The sequence below is a fragment of the Macaca thibetana genome, chromosome 3 (genome assembly GCF_024542745.1).
Source record: "Macaca thibetana thibetana isolate TM-01 chromosome 3, ASM2454274v1, whole genome shotgun sequence".
NCBI classification, from domain to species: Eukaryota; Metazoa; Chordata; class Mammalia; order Primates; family Cercopithecidae; genus Macaca; species Macaca thibetana.
In genome coordinates, this window is record NC_065580.1 from 110,041,320 (window position 1) to 110,060,933 (window position 19,614).

The 19,614-nt window shown below is 39.4% G+C and overlaps 1 protein-coding gene across 2 annotated transcripts in view; it reads left to right on the forward strand.

Annotated features, from left to right (window-relative positions):
- The window catches only part of RALA (RAS like proto-oncogene A), an 84,579-nt gene that overhangs the window by 61,556 nt on the left and 3,409 nt on the right, over positions 1-19,614 (forward strand). For both annotated transcript variants that reach the window (XM_050783336.1, XM_050783337.1), the window contains exons 2-4: positions 1,745-1,895; positions 5,479-5,687; positions 11,926-12,100. In XM_050783336.1, coding sequence (XP_050639293.1) covers positions 1,782-1,895; positions 5,479-5,687; positions 11,926-12,100 — 498 coding nt within the window. In that variant the 5' untranslated portion in view covers positions 1,745-1,781. The remainder of the gene's footprint in view (positions 1-1,744; positions 1,896-5,478; positions 5,688-11,925; positions 12,101-19,614) is intronic.

Here is a 19,614-nt window from a genome sequence, read left to right on the forward strand (position 1 = left end):
AGTGGCTGATTTTGCCAGCCATATTAGTTACATTAAGCAGACTATTAACCAAAATGGACACGGCCCTGAACTCACTGTTTCTGGTATACTAGAGAAATACTTATACTATTAAGTTGGTGCAAAAGTAATTGTGATTTTGCCATTGAAAGTAATGGTCAAAACTGCAATTACATTCACGCCAACCTAATACATATTCAGGCAATTTCAACTTGTGATAAGGGTTATGAAGGAAAAGTAGCAGATGCTATCTGAGAGCACAGAGCAGAGAAGAACCTAATTTAGGTTGAGAGTTTCAGGTAAGGCTAAGACCCAAAAACCAAGAGGAGTTAGCCAGATAGAATAAGAATATACCAGACAGAGGAAGCTGCATGGCAAAGGCCAAGAGGCATAGAAGAGTGAAGAACAGAAGGAGACCATTGTGGGTCTGATGCAGCTGAGCTAGGAAGTATTGGCCCAAGATAGAAAGGTAAACAGGAGGGGGCATGGTTCTGGGAGCTGCAACTTAGAAAGCTGTTTGTGTCCAAAACAGGTCAAAGAGTTGCTGAGGACAAGGGGTGCAACCCCCTAATAACAAAAAGTCTCCTTGCTTGGATCTCCACACACATTCAGAGTGTTTGTTGTGGCCTCACAGGATTTTTTCTAAGGCTAAGTAAGCGTGGCCAGAGGTAACTGGATGCCATTAGTGCACATCACCACTACAACTTCTGTAAAAACCTGGCCTCTCCACACTGAATGTCAAAATGTATTAAACAGTGCATGCTCTGAGAAAAGTGAAGGCATGCTAGATCCAAGCATTTAAGTTAGATTGGCCATCCACCCCAAGAAACAAATGTTCCAGTAATCTGTTAGTTGGGGTATACAGTGTTGTATTCTGTTTATAATTCTACCACCAAGTTTTTGGGATGGGGTGTCTTCTTCTATAAAATAGCATTAAGTAAGCATTTCAATGAGGTCCTTAATGTGAGGCATGATGTAGTAAACACATTAGCAGTCTTTTTTTTGGTCACTTGTTTCTTACTCAAGAGAAACATCTTGGTTGAGGGCGTGGTGGCTCACGCCTGTAATCCCAACACTTTGCAAGGCCAAGGCAGGTGGATCATTTGAGGCCAGGAGTTTGAGACCAGCCTGGCCAACATGGCGAAACCCTGTCTCTACTAAAAATGCAAAAGCTAGCCAAGCGTGGTGGTGCGCGCTTGTAGTCCCAGCTACTCAGGAGGCTGAGGCACGAGAATCGCTTGAACCTGGGAGGTGGAGGCTGCAGTAAGCCAAGATCACGCCACTGCACTCTAGCCTGAGTGACAGAGCAAGACTCCGTCTCGGAAAAAAAAAAAAAAAAAAAGGAAGAAACATCTCTTTAATTATTGCCAGTGTAAATTAGTGTGAAAACGGAGATCCTGTAGCTGCTTTCATGTCTGTGTGGACATACTGCAGTGCAGCTGATACCTCATTATTGTCAGCATGCAGTTGTACTAGGAAATTTTCACATGTGATCATAGCTCATTACTGAAACCCAACTATTTTAAAAGAAATGCCCTTGAGTCATAGGCTTGATTTATTGCCATGGTATTCTCTGATAAATGGTTAATGGTTCTTCCCCTAAGTGAGCATACTTCATTTGCCATCTGTTTAAAATCACTACAGATTGAAAAGTAGTATATTGAACTCTAAGGACGTAATCTCTTTCTTACACTGGAATTCTGAAGAAGAATGTACTGAGCATTACTTACTCTTTCTTTCTTCTTAGATTCTTCTTAATCCTTTGGTGAAAACTGAGACACAAGATGGCCGCAAATAAGCCCAAGGGTCAGAATTCTTTGGCCTTACACAAAGTCATCATGGTGGGCAGTGGTGGTGTGGGCAAGTCAGCTCTGACTCTACAGTTCATGTACGATGAGGTAAGTGTTAATTTTATAATGGATCAAAGTTTAGGCTTTCAGAGAATATTTCCCTAGCTTAGTTTTGGTGCTATTTTGTATGGATTCTTTGAATCCTCGAAACTATTAATAATTTTTTTTCATTTTTGTGTTTAGAGCCATCTGTACATGACTTGATTTTACAAATCAGGAACTTACGGTCCTTAAAATCCTCATGCTTTAAACACAAAACTAAACTAAAAGCAGTGCCTCTTTTTTTAGTAATCTAACTTTAGCTTTTTTGTTTTTAGGTTTTATTGGAGATTCCTACCTTTAATTAATGGAAGTGGTGGGTATAGTACTTTATAGGTTAACATATATAAAGTATCTTTTAGGCCAGGCGTGGTGGACCATGCCTGTAATCCCAGCACTTTGGGAGGCCAAGACGGGTGGATCACAAGGTCAGGAGATTGAGACCGTCCAGGCTAACACGGTGAAACCCTGACTCTACTAAAAATACAAAAAAGTAGCTGGGCGCCGTGGCAGGCACCTGTAGTCTCAGCTGCTCAGGAGGCTGAGGCAGGAGAAGGGCATGAACCCGGGAGGCGGAGCTTGCAGTGAGCTGAGATCACACCACTGCACTCCAGCCTGGGCAACAGAGCGAGACTCTGTCTCAAAAAATATATATATATATTTTAATAAACTTGATGAAAAAGTCATTATTGCATGTTTGGCATGGCACTACCCTCATCATTAAACAGGCTGTGTCTCTAAAATTTATAATTACTACACAGGTTACAGATTTGTATGCCTGTATTCATTATCAGACTTCATCATCCCTGAGTTAAGGTGTAGCCTCTATACAGCAATGTAGTCTTTCCCTGGAGGACTGTTATCAAGTCTTAATGATGATTTAAGAGTTGGTAATCCAATGTGAGCATTTATCCTCACTTCTGTTTTCTCCCAATAAAAGCCAGGTTTTATGGTTGCAGAGAACTTAGTCCTCGTAACAATCTTGTGTGGGAGATGGTGGTATCCCCATTTTACAGATGTGAAAACAGAACCTCAGAGAGTTACCCAACTTGCCCAAGAAAAGTGACCTGTGATGAGCAACAAAGTATTAAACCTGGTCTTTTGATTAAAAATACCTCTACAGACTTTTTCCCACCCCATGTCTTTATCTCTTTTTTTACCTTTTATTTTTTTTTAAATAGAGACCAGGGTCTCGCTCTGTTGCCCAGCGTGATCCTCCCACCTTGGACTCCCAGAGCTGAGATTACAGGTGTGAGCCAGTGCACCCAACCCCCCATGTCTTTTTCTATTGCCTGTGTCCCACCATTCTTTTTACATACATACATAAAACCCTTAAATCTATCAGTTGCCACGCTTGTTAGTGAGCGGATTAAAAAGTTTAGGGAAGGCGTAGGCAGGAGAATCACTTGAGCCTAGGAGCTTGAACCAGCTGGCAACAAAGTGAGACTCTGTCTCTATAAAAAAATTTAAAAATTAATTGGGCATGGTGCTGCACACCTGTTTTCCTAGCTACTTAGGAGACTAAGGCAGGAGGATCATTTGCATTGGAGGTCACAGTGAGCAATGACTGTGCCACTGCACTCCAGCCTAGAAAACAGAGCAAAACCTCTGTCTCTTTTAAAAAAAAGTTTATGGAGAGAGGATTGAAGTTGTACTTTAAATGAAATTACTGATGTATTCATTCAATTCTGTTTTTCATACTGTTTATTTAAGAGCTAATCTTCTCTCAGACTAACCCTTAAATCAGTCTCCTCTTGACAATAAGGAAGCCAAAAGTAAGAATATTCACATGCCTAACCTTTTTTTTGTTTTTTTTTTTTAAGGTAATGTCTGTCGCCCTTGCGGTGGTGCAGTCTCAGCTCACTGCAACCTCTGCCTCCCAGGCTCAAGCAATCCTCCCATTTCAGCCTTCCAAGTAGTTGAGACTACAGGCATATGCCACTATGCCCAGCTAATTGTTGTATATTTTTGTAGAGACGGGGTGTATCCATCTGTTCTCACAGTACTATAAAGAATTACCTGACACTGGGGTAATTTATGAAGAAAAGAGGTTTAATTGACTCACAGTTCCGCAGGCTTAACAGGAAGCATGACTAGGAGGCTTCAGGAAACCTACAATTGTGGCAGAGGGTGAAGGGAAAGCAAGTACATCCTCACATGTTGGAGTGGGGGTGGGAGTGGAGAGAGAGAGCAAGAGAGAGAGATGTGCACACTTCAGAAACCATCAGATCTCATGAGAATTCACTATCGTGAGAACAGCATGAGGGAAATCTGCCCCCATGATCCAGTCACCTCCCACCTAGTCCCTCCCCCAACATGGGGAATTACAGTTCAGCATGAGATTTGGGTGGGGACACAGAGCCAAACCATATCACAGGGTTTTGCCATGTTATCCAGTCTGGTCTTGAACTCCTGGGCTCAAGTGATCCACTCACCTCAGCCTCCCTGACTGCTGGCATTACAGGCATGCACCACCACACCCAGCCCACATGCCTAACTTTTAATGAATGACTAAGCCCATTAATAGCATGTAAATGTGGTGGAATGTTATTTAACTTTTACAGTTACAAATACACTGTGTCCATTTTTTAAATAATTATTTATTATCTACCATATACCAGGCACTGTTGTAGGCTTTAGAGATACAATGATGAGTAGCATATGCTAGGTCCCTGCTCTGAGGGGTTAAATTCTAATGACAGGATATAGTCATAGCAAATAAATAAGAACATATCAGATAATGAAAATATTTACAGGAACTAATAAAAAATCCACAAATATCTGTCTATAAATGAACACGTGCTAACAATGATATCAAAAGATAGGCCAGGCATGGTGACTTACACCTGTGATCCCAACACTTTAGGAGACCAAGGCAGTAGGACTGTTTAAGCCCAGGAGTTCAAGACCAGCCTGGGCAACATAGTAAGGCCTTGTCTACGTACATACACATGTACTTATCATCTGTCTGCCTGCCTACCTACATACTGGTTTATCAGGGTATATTAAAGTGAGATTTATGGGGCTGCCGATAGGAGTGGGAATGTAAAGTTGTTTAATTGTACTATTTAAAAAATCAAAAGTTTGGGAAGAAGTCTCATAAAGTTTAAGGTTTGACTTTTATTGAGTAGTATAAATCACTTTATTTACTTGGCTCATTTTAGAAAAAGAAAGGATTTAATGATACTTTCAGTGCTTACCAAAATATTGACTTTTAAGTTATTTCCACAATTCTAGCATGAAAATTTATATTCAGAGTCACATAGAAAAAAGATTCTTACAAATTTGGTAAAATATATGTGTAACAGTTTTTGCAGGTATTGTGTTTTAAGGAAGAAAAGCTGTTTTCAAGCTGTAAAAAGCCTAGAGGTAATAATTCAGCCCTCTCTTTTTGCAAATGAGGAAACCTACAGATTGTCTAAAATTAAAATTAATGTAGTTTTTACCAATGGAGGAATCTGGGAAAAGGGTATACAGAACTCTTCTTGTACTATTTTGGCAGCTTCACATGAATTTATAATTATTTCAAAATAAGCAGTTTTGAAACGTAAAAATAACAATTAAAAAATTGGTGTGTTTTTATCTTTTCTAGTTTGTGGAGGACTATGAGCCTACCAAAGCGGACAGCTATCGGAAGAAGGTAGTGCTAGATGGGGAGGAAGTACAGATCGATATCTTAGATACAGCTGGGCAGGAGGACTACGCTGCAATTAGAGACAACTACTTCCGAAGCGGGGAGGGGTTCCTCTGTGTTTTCTCTATTACAGAAATGGAATCCTTTGCAGCTACAGCTGACTTCAGGTATGTCCTAGAGTAATGTTGCTTGTGACATACCATACAACAATTTCTTCCCCACACACAAGTAGACAACTAGAGGTTCTAACTTGTTAGTCTTTTACTCTAATTGTGTTTATTCCCTTTTTGATATTAGTATATGACTCTCTCTACTGTGTTATGTACACACGGTTAGGATACTTTGCATAGTCTTACAGCTATTCCAGTGTCACCTGTATTAGAGTTTGATCTTGTGACAGCTTCACTTACCCAGAGTCTCTATGAGTTACTGAAGTATTTCTCTTTAGTGTAAACTACTACTGCCATAATAGTTCATACTTGAAGCACATAGTGGAGCTTACCCAGGTGTTACAGCTTTCTCTGTTAGTCACGGTTTCTCAGCACCTATGTAATGTTCAGCAGACACTTTGCCATCCTTCTCAAAATATAGATGCCCTAATAGCACAGGCTAATTTTGTTTGTTTGTTTTTCTTATTACATGGGAACCTTCAGAATGAATGAATTTTTGAATAGAAATAATATCTCTGTAGATGGGCACACTAGATTGTTATATAATATTTTTAATATTTATTGTTTAATCAAAATCTGGAACCCATTTGGTTTTAGAGGAGGTGGTTTTGGTGAAGGGGAAAGAGGTACTCCTCTATAAGAGAAATTTGGCATAGAGTTCTTGTGTGGTCTTGCAAATACTACATGCATAAATGAAGTGTTCTTTAATTAAATGATACGTATTTTTATTTCTGTGTTAAGTGTCTACTTGATTATGGAGGACAGAAAAGAAGCATGTAATGTATCCACTATTTTCAAGATTCACACAGCCTAAATGAATATATAAGGCATTTAACCAAGAGCAAGTTAGTGACAAAGTAGGAAACATGGGCAGTGGTTAGTACAGAGGATCTGGGAGGGGAAAGAAACTGGGAAACCTTCATGAAATAGATGAGCTTGAAGAAAAGAAGGATTTTCACATATAAGGAAAGAGGGCATTTCAGGTGGTTGAGCAAAAAACTAAACCAAGGCTTATACAAAGCATTCCTTTTTATGCACACTTGAAAATCTCAAGAACTTATTCTAATAGAGAATAATAGGTAAATACTTTGTAAACATGTCCAAGTTAAAGACACAGAGAAGTGACTCACCAGTTTGCTAATCCACAGGAGACTGAGAGATTGTGTCTGTGCCTGTGTGCAAAGCATTTTAAAGAATCAGTTGCAATGTCCATTTCATGGCTCTTTTTACTAAATAGGAAAATCCACTTACTAAAAGTACAAAAAGTAAGTAATTGAGAAACTCTGAAGTATAGATTTATTTATAAAATAAAGTGTGTTGGTTTCTGTGAGGAAGGAATTTCATATATGATGACATGCAAAGGGTGGCAGACCCTGGTAACTTGTAATTGGGAGACATGTTGAAAGTTATGTAAATGCCAATGCTTATTCATTCAGCAGATATTTGAGTGCTTATAATATAGCAAGTCGTGTTCTAAGTAATGGAATAAATGTTAATCACCATAGTCACCAAAGTCAAAGTGGTATCTCAGGAGAATAAGGTATTTTCATGCCAAGAATCTTGGGCGATTATTATTACAGAAAATAAGGATGATTCATTACTCTTATGGCATACCTCCAGTGCCCCTGCCATAAATAAAAATGACCCTACTGACTCACCAACAATATGAAAGACTTTTTTGAAAAGGTCTGAATGGTTATAGTAGGCACTCCATGTGGTCTAAACTACAAGAGTAGCATAAATATCAGCTCCTCCCTTTAACCTTCCTGGTCATCTCTATGATCCACAAAATCCATTACTTCCTTGTCTATATATGCGATGTCCTTGATACAACTCCAGTATCACACTTAACACCCATTCCTTGCCTGTCTCAGTATCCCCAGTACCTATATATGACATAGTTGCTAGCATATAATCTATAGTAAGTACATGTTTAGTAAACATTTGTTGTGATTCAAAAACCGTTACCTTTTGGTTTTTACTTTCCTATATCAAAATGAAGTTGGACCAGATTGTACTTCCCTATTCTGAAATTCTGTAATAGCCTCTAAAACTGTATTTAAAGGGAGTATTGTATTAAGCAAAATGTATATGAAGTTTATACCATAGGATTACCTTTCTCTGACATCCAGTAAAGTTGCTAATAAAACCAATCTATTAACTCTGAAAAAAAATAACATCTTCTTACCTCAGAACCCAGTAGGTCCAGGTTTTCTACAGCCTTGTTTCTGCCAGCATCAGTCACACTATAGTTTTTCAGCATTGGTTTCCCTGCAGCGCCTGACTCAGAGTAGCTTAGTAGGTATTTATTAAGAAATAAATTAATGACTATATATACACACATATAACCAGAGGTGCTAGAGTTAAAAACACCTGAGTCAGTCTCACCTTCCAAGTGGTGAGACTGAGTGGCAGGTTAGTTGTTGTTAACAACTTCATTCAGTGGCAATCATTAAGTCAGGAAACAACAGATGCTGGAGAGGATGTGGAGAAATAGGGATGCTTTTACACTGTTGGTGGGAGTGCAAATTAGTTTAACCATTGTGGAAGACAGTGTGATGATTCCTCAAGGATCTAGAACTAGAAATACCATTTAACCCAGTGATCCCATTGCTGGATATATACCCAAAGGATTATAAATCATGCTACTATGAAGACACATGCACATGTATGTTTATTGCAGCACTACTCACAATAGCAAAGACTTGGAACCAACCCAAATGTCCATCAATGATAGACTGGATTAAGAAAATGTGGCACATATACACCATGGAATACTATGCAGCTATAAAAAAGGATGAGTTCATGTCCTTTGCAGGGACATGGATGATGCTGGAAGCCATCATTCTGAGCAAACTATCACAAGGACAGAAACCAAACACCGCATGTTTTCACTCATAGGTGGGAACTGAACAATGAGAACACTTGGACACAGGGCGGGACACATCACACACTTGGGCCTGTCTTGGGGTGGGGGTCTGCGGGAGGGATAGCATTGGGAGAAGTACCTAATGTAAATGATGAGTTGATGGGTGCAGCAAACCAACATGGCACATGTATCCCTATGTAACAAACCTGCACGTTGTGCACATGTACCCTAGAACTTAAAGTATAATTAAAAAAAAAAAAAAAGATGAAGAAGAACAGCATTCAGGTCCTCATTCACAAAGGAAACTGGTTAAGAAAGTCACAGCACGCCCTAGAAAAAGAGTGTGATTGGCCAAAATCCTCTTCACAAGTACTGCATATATTTAATAGTAATCATGGTGAAAGTTGACATAGTTTTTGCAAGAAATCATGTGAGTGGTAGGAAGCATCATAGCACTATGTAGTGCTGTACATCTTAGCCTGCATCACCCAGATACCATGCTTATTTGGCATTTTGTTTTCTAAAAGGATGTTTAAGACAAATACAAATCAGTGAAGAATGGCGTTTACTTTCTCTGTGACCCATAGTCTGTGCAGCCTATAGTCTATTCACGTTAGAAGAACTGAGAGTTCAGTTCCAAAGAACTTCCTTTGAGTGTTGAATGTATTCGAATGTTTGCTACATCATGAGTAATCAAGTGAATGAAGTAATAATAATAGTAGCACTACCTCATACTCATGCAACACTTACCAGGAGCCAGACTGTTCTAAGCATTCACATATATAAACTAGTTTCTCAAACAACACTGTGAGGTAGATACTACTGGATTTCATAGATTATAAGATGTACATTTTAACAGCTCTCAGGGCTATGTCTTATGATATGGCACCATACAGTTATAATTGCCAGCATTTTTTCTTGGAGTCTATAAAATAAGATTGAGAACAGTGATGTCTTAAATTTGACTTTATTTTAAAAAGCGACATCCAAATTTATAAATGAAGAAGCTGAAATGCAGGGAGGTTAAGTGGCTTGCCCCAGGTCGTGCAGTCAGGAATAGCATAGAGTTAAAATCCAGGAGGTCTGCCTTTGTATTCTCGTGGTATCTAATGTACAAGTTCATTGTGTGCTTTGGAGTTGGATTTCTCAGACCTGGTTCTACTTAAGTGTGACTCTGAGCAAGTTAACATAATTTCTCTGTGTATCAGATTCCTCATCTGTAGGACAAGAATAATAATGATACTAACTTCATAGGTTTAGGTAAGGATTAAATGAGAAAATATGTAAAGTCCTGAAAGTGGTGTTTGGCACATTGTGAACACTGAGTAAAATGTTAGTGGTAGTAGTGTGGTGGTGGTATTTAGGAAACATTGTCTAAGAAGCACAGAATAGAATAATCTGAAAATAAGGGAAGAAGGTTTTTCCCAATTTCTCAAGCATCACTATAGAATGCCTGCAGCCAGGTGCAGTGGCTCACTGCAGTAATCCCAGCACTTTGGGAGGGCGAGGCAGACAGATCACTTGAGCTCAGGCGTTCAAGACCAGTCTGGACAACACGGTGAAACCCCGTCTCTATGGAAAAAAGAAAAAAAAAATTAGCTGGGTATGGTGGTGCGTGCCTGTGGTATAGTTGTGCTACTTGGGAAGTTGAGGTGGGAGAATTGCTTGATTCCGGGAGGTTGAGGCTGCAGCGAGCCATGATCATGCCACTGCACTCCAGCCTGGGTGTCAGGGAAAAAAAAAAAAAAAAAAGACCTGCAAAACCAAGTGTACTTTGCTGATTTTTGCCATTCTAATATCCCTTTAATTTTCTCATTTTCTCTTATTGTAAAATATAGTCATCCCTCAGTATGGGGTGGGGGGGGATTGGTTCCAGGACCCCTTGTGGATACCAGCATCCATGGATGTTCAAGTCTCTTCTATAAAATGGTGTGGTATTTGCAGATAGCCTATGCACATCCTCCCATGTACGTTAAGTCATCTCTAGATTATTTTTAATAGCTAATACAGTGTAATTGGTAGGTAAATAGTTGTTATTCTGCATTTTAAATTTTGTTTTACTTTTTGTTGTGGCATTTTTTTGGTTTTTGATTTTTTTTTTTTTTTTTTTTTTTTTGAGACAGGGTCTTACTCTGTCATCCAGGCTAGAGTACAGTGATGTAATTGTGGCTCACTGCAGCCTTGAATTCCTGGGCTCAAGTGATCTTCCTGAGTGGCTAGGACTATAGGTGCACACTACTACACCCAGCCAATTTTTTTTTTCTATTCTTTATAGATATGGGGTCTCACTGTGTTGCCTGGGCTGGTATTGAACTCCTAGCCTCAAGCAATCCTCCTGCCTCAGCCTCCCAAAGTGCTGGGTTTACAGGTATGAGCCACTGCACCTGGCTGTTTTGGGGGTTTTAAAAGATATTTTTTATTTGCAGTTAGTTGAGTCTGTGGATACAGAGGGCTGACTGTACTTATGTTCCTATAGCTTCAACAGCTCTTAATAATTTCAAAGGAGAGACATTTTTAAGGTAGCAAATTAGTGAACCTAAATCTTACAGATTTCCTTTTGTTCGTTGATTTTATAAGAAAACATTTCTTCCAGTAGATTAATGAGATAACATTTTTTTAATATTTACACTGTTCCATGCAGTTATAAGCACTTCACATTTAACCCTCATAGCAACTTTATAAGGAATGTATCATTGTTAGCTCCATTTTATAGATGAGGAAACTGAGGTAAGAAGTACTTTGCTCAGACTTACATGACTAGGAAGAGCAGAACCATGGTACTTTAAAGTTGATGACACTTTCACAGTGGATAACTTACCTCTCAATGCAAAATTTATGCTCGAGGTCTGACTTCCAGTAATTTCTGGCACATTTGGGTTTTAAAAAACAGTTGGCAGGACCCTTGATATGATGCAATAAGAATAGCACTCTCTTGTTATCTTCCTCCCAAGAACCAATAACCCTGGTTTAATCATGAGAAAAACATCTGACAAATCCCAGTTGAGAGACATTCAACAAACTGCCTGCCAGCAGTCCTCAAAACTATCAAGGTCATTAAAAACAAGGAAAGTCTGAGAACTACCATGGCCAACTCGAGGCTAAAGAGACATGACAAAACTCAATGTCATGTGGCAACCTGGATGGGATCCTGGAACAGAAAAAGGATGTCAGGCAAAAAGCAAGCACATTTGAATAAAGTTTGGACCTTAGTTGCTAATACTGTATCAAATTGGTTCATTAATTGTGATTCGTGTACCATAGTAGTAGAAGATGTTAACAATAGGGAAAACTAGATACGGGGTAAACAAGAACTTTCTGTACTATCCTTATAATGTTATTATTTCTTTTTCATTTTCTTTTATCCAGGGAGCAGATTTTAAGAGTAAAAGAAGATGAGAATGTTCCCTTTCTACTGGTTGGTAACAAATCAGATTTAGAAGATAAAAGGCAGGTTTCTGTAGAAGAGGCAAAAAACAGAGCTGAGCAGTGGAATGTTAACTACGTGGAAACATCTGCTAAAACACGAGCTAATGTTGACAAGGTAACACGTGACTCTCTTTACTACTGCATCATGTTAAAATAGGTTGGTTTGCTTTAACTTGGCTCTCTTTTGTCTGGAGAGTCAATGAAACTTTCAAATAGAGATGTAAAGTATGTTGATTTTTATCATCCCTGAATGCTCAGATACATGTTAGGAATTTTAGTTCACCTTCTCCTTAGCTTCCCAAGAGACGTTAAAACACAAGACACTGCAGCTAAATGTACCTTTTTTTTTTTTTTTTTTTTTTTTAGCACTGATGGCATTCTTGACCTTTTTCCCCCCTTATCCTATTGAGTCTTTGAATAATTTAGAAGGAATTGTGTGAGTCCCAAGATTCCAGCACTGAGCATTCTTACCTCTGACCTGACGCCTACCCAACCCCACTTAAGTTCTTAAAAATAAGGATACCGCCCAAGATGAAGAAGCCCCCAGATAAGATCGTTTTAAAAAATCTCTCCTGCCACTCTCCACTCCCCACCCTCAACTTTTGTTTTCTCCTGAAAGAGAAAGAAAGAAAAGGAAACCCTCTGACCTCCTTTCTTGTCTTCTCACTTTGTTCAGAGTGGCCCTTCCTGAAGACCAGATGTGGAACACCCACAAGTACATTTCATCCCACTACCCTAGACCAGGTCCAGTATCTAGAAAGACTGTCCACTGGGCTGAGGTAGCACAGGATCTTAAAGGCCTCCAAGTGTGGTCTCTCTTTAGCCTGCAAGTATCTAGGCTCTACAGTAGTGCCACTCAAGCTCTAATAGGCAAAAGAACTGCCAGTAAATCTTGATAAACACACATTCTTGGGTCTTATCCCCAGAGATTTGGATTCATTTGGTCTGGAATGGGGCCTGAGAATTTACACTTGTAGCAAGTGCTGCGTGTGCCTGTAGATTTATAACCCTGATCCAGAAAGTACTAGGTTAAAAAAAAAGTTCAAGATTTGCTCTGTCATTTTGCTGTAGGTCTTAAGACAGTGTCATTGCTATCTTAAACTTACTAACTTTTTAGCACATTGTCAGATTCCTTTAGGTCTAACATATCTGTACAAAGTGAGTACTACAGATTTTTATTCAGGATACTAGTTTTTTCTAAGGTTGGGGCTAGAGCAAGTGTGTGTGTGTGTGTGTGTGTGTGTGTGTGTTTTGCTTAAATAACAAAGTTATTTCCCACAGTTCTGGAGGCTGGTAAGTCTAAGATCAAGGTCTTAGACAATATGATTCTGGAGAGGGCTTTCTTCCTGATTTGCAGGATTTCCTTATACCTTCCTGCTGTATCCTCACATGACAGAGAGAGAGAGATAGCTCTCCTCATTCTTAGAAGGATACTAATTCCATCATGAAAACCCTACCCTAGTGACAGAATTACCAAAAGGCCCCATCTCTTATTGTCATCACATAAGGAATTAGGGTTTCAGTATATGAATTTTGGGGTGACACAAGCATTCAGTCCATAGCATGCCCTTTCATAGTTTCCTGGAAACCATGGTTTCTGAACACAGTAAGTAGAGCTTGGGTATTTCAGTTAGCTTCCGTTTGGAAATGGGAACAAGAATACCTGCTTCATAGGATTATTGTAAAGATGAAATGAAATCACATATGTAAAATGCCCCAGCCTGTGCCTGACCTATAGTAAGTCATTACAAAATTATAGATTTGAAGAGACAATATGTAGGGCAAATATTTTTAAAGTGCTAATGAAAATATATTTTAAAATTGAGGGTGTTTGAGGTTTTAAAAGGCAACATTGAACATTCTCATAGCATATATATATACTTTCCTAATTGATGTCTCGAGTAGGTTGTAGAACACACTATAAAAACTATTTAAACCTAAGGGGAGTGGGGAAGACATGCTGACACTGGCAGTTCAAGATAGAAAGCTGTATTGTAACAGTCCTTGTGATCATCTGTTGGCATCAGAGGCCCTGGGAAGTATGGTGTCTGCATTAGCACAGCTCTTACGGACAGTGAGAGAAAGACCAAAAACCTAGGAAAAATGCCCCAAAAACAGCAACAGGCATGTCGTAGAAAGGAAACACAAATGGCCTTTGAACTGGAAGAGAGGTTCGGTCTCTTATAAAACGGGAAGTACAACTTAAAAATATAGTGGAATGTCCTTTTTTTACCCGTCACTTTGGGAGAAAAAAAGCAAAGAGGTTGAGAATAGAATATACTGTCGGCAAGAGTATAGAAAAATAGGAACCTCTCATTTTGGTGGAAGGACAGTTTTGTGATATCCATCAGAATTATGACCCAACAATTTAAGTGCTAAAAATGTATTATACAGAACAAATTATGCACTCACGTATACATGTATGTTCAGTAGTAGTCAGTGAAGCATTAGTTTTAGAAGCAAAAGACTGGAAATATCCAAGTGTTCAATAATGGACTGGTTTAAATAATGGAGTATTGCCCAACCATTAAAAAGAAATGAAGATAGAACTAAATGTGCTGATATCAAATGATCTTCAATTATAAAGTAAGTGAAACAAAGTACAGAGTGGGGTCTGTAGCTTGCTGCCATGTGTTTTAAACACACATACATACACATTATCTATGTACACATCATAAGGATATGTAAGACTCTGGTACCTGTGGTTGTCTCCAGAGAATTAAGTCACAGTTTATGCACTTTTCACTGTAAATACCCTTGTGAACTTTTTGCCATATTCATGGACACTTGGCCCTCAACACCGATTTCAGCTGCGCAGATTTTTTTTCACAGATGCAGTCTGCCCTCCATGTCATTGGGCTCTGCGTCTACAACTAGATACAAACAGAATACAGCAGGATGTGAAACCTGCATATGCGGAGGGCTGGCTTTTTGTATCCATGGGTTCCGCAGGGCCAGCTGCGGGACTTGAGTAGGTACAGATTTTGGTATCCGCAGGCATCCTGGAACCAATCCCCCACAGATACTGAGGTACGACTGTATCAGTTTTTCAAAAAAATAAAAGTATAAGACTGTTTTAGTTACTATGGCTGTATAACAAAGTACACCCCAAAACCTTTCTGGGTAAAACAGTCATTTATTCTGCTTATACATTCTGTGGCCAAGAATTTGAACAGGGCACAGTGGAAATGGCTTGGCTCTGCTCTACAGTGTCTGCTGCCTCAGCTGAAAGCTTCAAGTCTAGGCACTGGAAATACCTAAAGTTAGGTTCTGAAGGCTTGTTCGCACATGTCTGGCTCAGCCAGATAATGCTGGCTGTTATCCAAGGATGCCTCAGTTCCTCTCCAGGTGGGCTTCTCCATGTGGCCTTTTCCACATGTGCTAGTTTAGGCTTCCTCACAGCACAGTGGGCAGAGTCTCCAAGGGCAAGTGTCACAAGAGAAGAAGAACCAGGCAAAAACCATACAGCCTTTAATGACATAGTCTCTGAAGTTACGCAGCATTATTTCTACCTCATTCTACAGGTTGGAGGTAGTCACAAAGTCTCACCTAGGTTGAGAAGGAAGGGCAGTTAGACTTCACCTCTTGATGAAAAGTGGCAGGATTCTGGAAAAGCACATAGGAAGCATTGCTGTGGCCAGTTTCAGATAATACAGTCTGCAGTCAGTGGTCACCTGTCCAAAACAGAATTACATTAAACGAGGCTGCTTGTAAAGTGAGGTGGAAATCCATACTGAAGAATGTAATTTCGTGTACTGCTACATCCTGCGGAGTGGCTACCAGATAAAGTACCTCAGTGGCTACGTAAAAGTCATTTGCAGCAACTATTCAATTTCCGGGATTAGGTTATACTTGTGTTCGTGGTTGTTCTCCTGAGAAAATAATCTGATAATCAGAAAAGCTAATATTTGTTTGTACTTATAAGAGCCAGGCACTGTGATAAGTACCAACCATTTAATCCTTAATTATGTGAGGCATAAATACTCTTCCGATGCTCACTTTTTAGACGAGGAAGCTGAGTTGTGGGAAGATTACATAACTGGCTCAAGGTCACGGGGTTTGTGGTGGCATCTGCAGCCTCTGGGTCTGGCCAACTCTGGTTATAACATGCTCACATTCTTTCCTTACTGTTTTACTCAGAAAAATGGTTGGGGCCAGGTGCGGTGGCTCACACCTATAATGCCTGCACTCTGGTAGACTGAGGCAGGCAGATTACTTGAGCCCAGGAGTTCGAGACCAGCCTGGGCAACATGGCAAAACCCTATCTCTACAAAAAATACAAAAATTAGCCAGGTGTGGTGGCGAATGTCTCTGTAGTCCCAGTTACTTGGGAGGCTGAGACAGGAGGATTGCTTGACCCTGGGAGGCGGAGGCTACAGTGAGCTGAGATCACACCACTACCCTCCAGCCTGGGTAATGGAGCTAGACCCTATCTCAAAAACAAAACAAAACAATGGTTGGAATAGCTAGTGTATCTCCCATTTCTTATGTCATCCACTACTAGAAGACTGATCACAAATTTTCAGGAATAGGAAGTGTTATTCCCTTTTATTAAATTGTGACGTGTCGTGCTTTGTCGCAGAACAAATGCTAGCTCTCCGTAAGATCATTGGCTCATGCCTTATCCTCATCTGGATGCCAAATAGACCATTAGGTGGAAGTTTCAAAGATGCAGATTTAAAATCTACTTATGAAAAAGTGTCATAGCCACCAGAGATGGGGCATGGCATATCTCAGGAGGCCATGCTTGTCACAGAGGAATCACCCCAAGGCTCGAGGAACATCTGGGCAAACCTACTTGTGTAGTCATTGGATTCATTCAATGACCTTGTTAGTATCCTAGCTAAATGCTCTGGTTCTTAATTCACGACTCCAAGGTTGCTCTTGATTTTAAGGAACATTCTGGCAGAACAGAAAGAAGTTGAGCAAATATTAACAGATGTCCAAAGAGGGAGTGTGATTTATTATGTCAAGAGAATCAGTTTTATGTTGAGGGAAGAATGTTGGTAGAAATACACTGTATTTTTTGGAAAAGATATTTGGGTTTTTTCATTGTACAAGTAATACATGGATACATGCTTATTATATAAAGAAAAATTCATAATACAGAAACATAAGGAGGAAAAATGAGTCACTTTTCTCCCATATTTCATTCCCTTCCCCTGCCTTTCAGTAGCCAGTGCTAACACGGGTGTGTCTTTCCAGACGTTAAAAGCAGGCATACACATCTCTAAGGGAAAGTTTGCATTTGCTTGTTTTTCCCCCTGTATTAATAGGATTTGTGCATATTTATACACACACATATTTTATATCTGTATATATAGTGCATATTTCTGTGGTGTGCTTTTAAAATTTTATGACAAATCTTATAACTCTTCCATGTCACCGCATATAGATGTATCCACATTCCTTTCAAAACCACAAAGTATTCCATGGTTAGGCTTTTCCATCATACAGCTGTTTTCCTATTAATGACATTTGTTACAGCACTGTTCACAATAGCCAAGATACGGAGCTAACCCAAGTGCCAACAACAGATGAATGGATAAAGAAAATATGATATATACACACTATAAAATACTATTCAACCATTGAAAAGGATGAAATCCTGTCATTCAAGGCAATATGGATAGAACTGGAGAAAATTAAGTGAAATAAGCCAGGAACAGGCAATTAAACACTGCATGTTCTCATTCATATGTAAAAGCTTAGAAAAGTTGATCTCACAGAAGTAAAAAATAGAACAGAATACTAGAGGCGGGAATGGGAGGGATAGGTAGAGATTTGTTAAATTATACAGAATTACAGCTAGATATGAGGAATGAGCTCTGGTGTACTACACTACTGTAGATGACTATACTTAACAATAATATATAGTTTCAAATAACCTGAAAGGAGGATAATGAATGTTCCCAACACAAATAATAAATGATTGAGATGATGGCTGTGCTAATTACCCTGGTCTTATAACTGTACATTATATGTATCAAAACATCACGGTATACTCTGTGAATATGTGTCAGTTAAACAGACAAAATTCAATTGAAAATAAAATCAGAAATTAAACCTTCATCCAGTTTCCTTTTCATAGTGATTTATCTGCATTAGAAAGCAATACTGGGAGTATTGCAATGATTACATTTAGTTAGAATTGAGACCTCCTGTCCTAGCTAGTTAGCCAGAGACTTGAAAAAGAGGTCTTCTGAAATTCCTAGTCTCTGGGGAAATAGAATCACAACCAGTCGGGGCAGGAATTCATGGGTTTTATGTCATCGTTGTGTTTCATTCTGTTGCGTACTGTGTGTGTGTGTGTGTGTGTGTGTGTGTGTGTGTGTTTTATGCTCAGTTTTTCCCTTTAACCATTTATGCTCCTTCATGTTGGTCGTATGTCCATTTGACTCAGTCCATTCATCTCTGGTAGTTTCCTTGCTTTCTGACTTAAATTTTATGCTTCTTGCTGCAGATCAGAAATCAGCCATTCATCTGAGGAGCTCAGGTTCTGTTTAGGAGGAGTGGTTTCTGGCAGCCACAGCATAGTTACTTAATTTGCTTGCTGGTATTGTGTTGTCATTTTTTAGTGAATAGTGCTAGGAAATAGGTATTATTAAAAGAAAAAAAATGTGATCATGTTGTTATTTCCAATTCAAATTTAACGTTATAAATGTTTACATCTTTGATTTTGTATTTATATCTTTTCTCTTACACTGAAAATCTTGGTTCCTAAATTACATTAACATTAACATAATTCCTCCCTTGCATTAGTCTTCAGTGTATATAAAATAGTTCCAAAAGAGCAACATTGCTGTCACAAACAAACTACAAAATGAAGTTTGGCTGGGTGTGGTGGCTCACGTCTGTAATCCCAGCACATTCAGAGGCTGAGGCAGGCAGGTCACCTGAGGTCAGGAGTTTGAGACCAGCCTGGCCAACATGGCAAAACCCTGTCTCTACCAAAAATACAAAAATTAGCCGGGCATGGTGGCGCACATCTGTAATCCCAACTACTCGGGAGGCTGAGGCAGAAGAATCTCTTGAACCCGGGGGGCGGAGATTGCAGTGAGCTGAGATCGCATCATCGCACTCCAGCCTGGGGCACTCCAGCCTGGGCAACAGAGTCTCTCAAAAAAAAAAAAAGTTTAAGATTTGTCTTTGTATTGTTTTGTTGGAATTTTGTTTCTATTTTTATCCTTAGCATCTATTCTAAAATAGGTACTTTCTATGCTATGTCTTGTAGACCTTTGAAATAATTCCTCTGTCACCATCTTGGAATATAGTCAGTCTTACTTGTTTGTGTTTTGTTTGTTTGTTTGTTTGTTTTTTGAAACGGAATCTCACTCTGTTGCCCAGGCTGGAGTTTAGTGGCATGATCTCAGCTCACTGCAACCTTCACCTCCTGAATTCAAGTGATCTGCCTCAGCCTCTCTAGTAGCTGGGATTACAGGCATATGTCACCATACCTGGCTAATTTTTTGTATTTTTAGAAGAGATGAGGTTTCTGTATGTTGGCCAGGCTGGTCTTGAACTCCTGACCTCAGGTGATCTACCCACCTCAACCTCCCAGAGTGCTGGATTTTAGGCGTGAGCCACCATGCCCAGCTAGTCTTACTTGTTTAAATTTGATTTTCAATT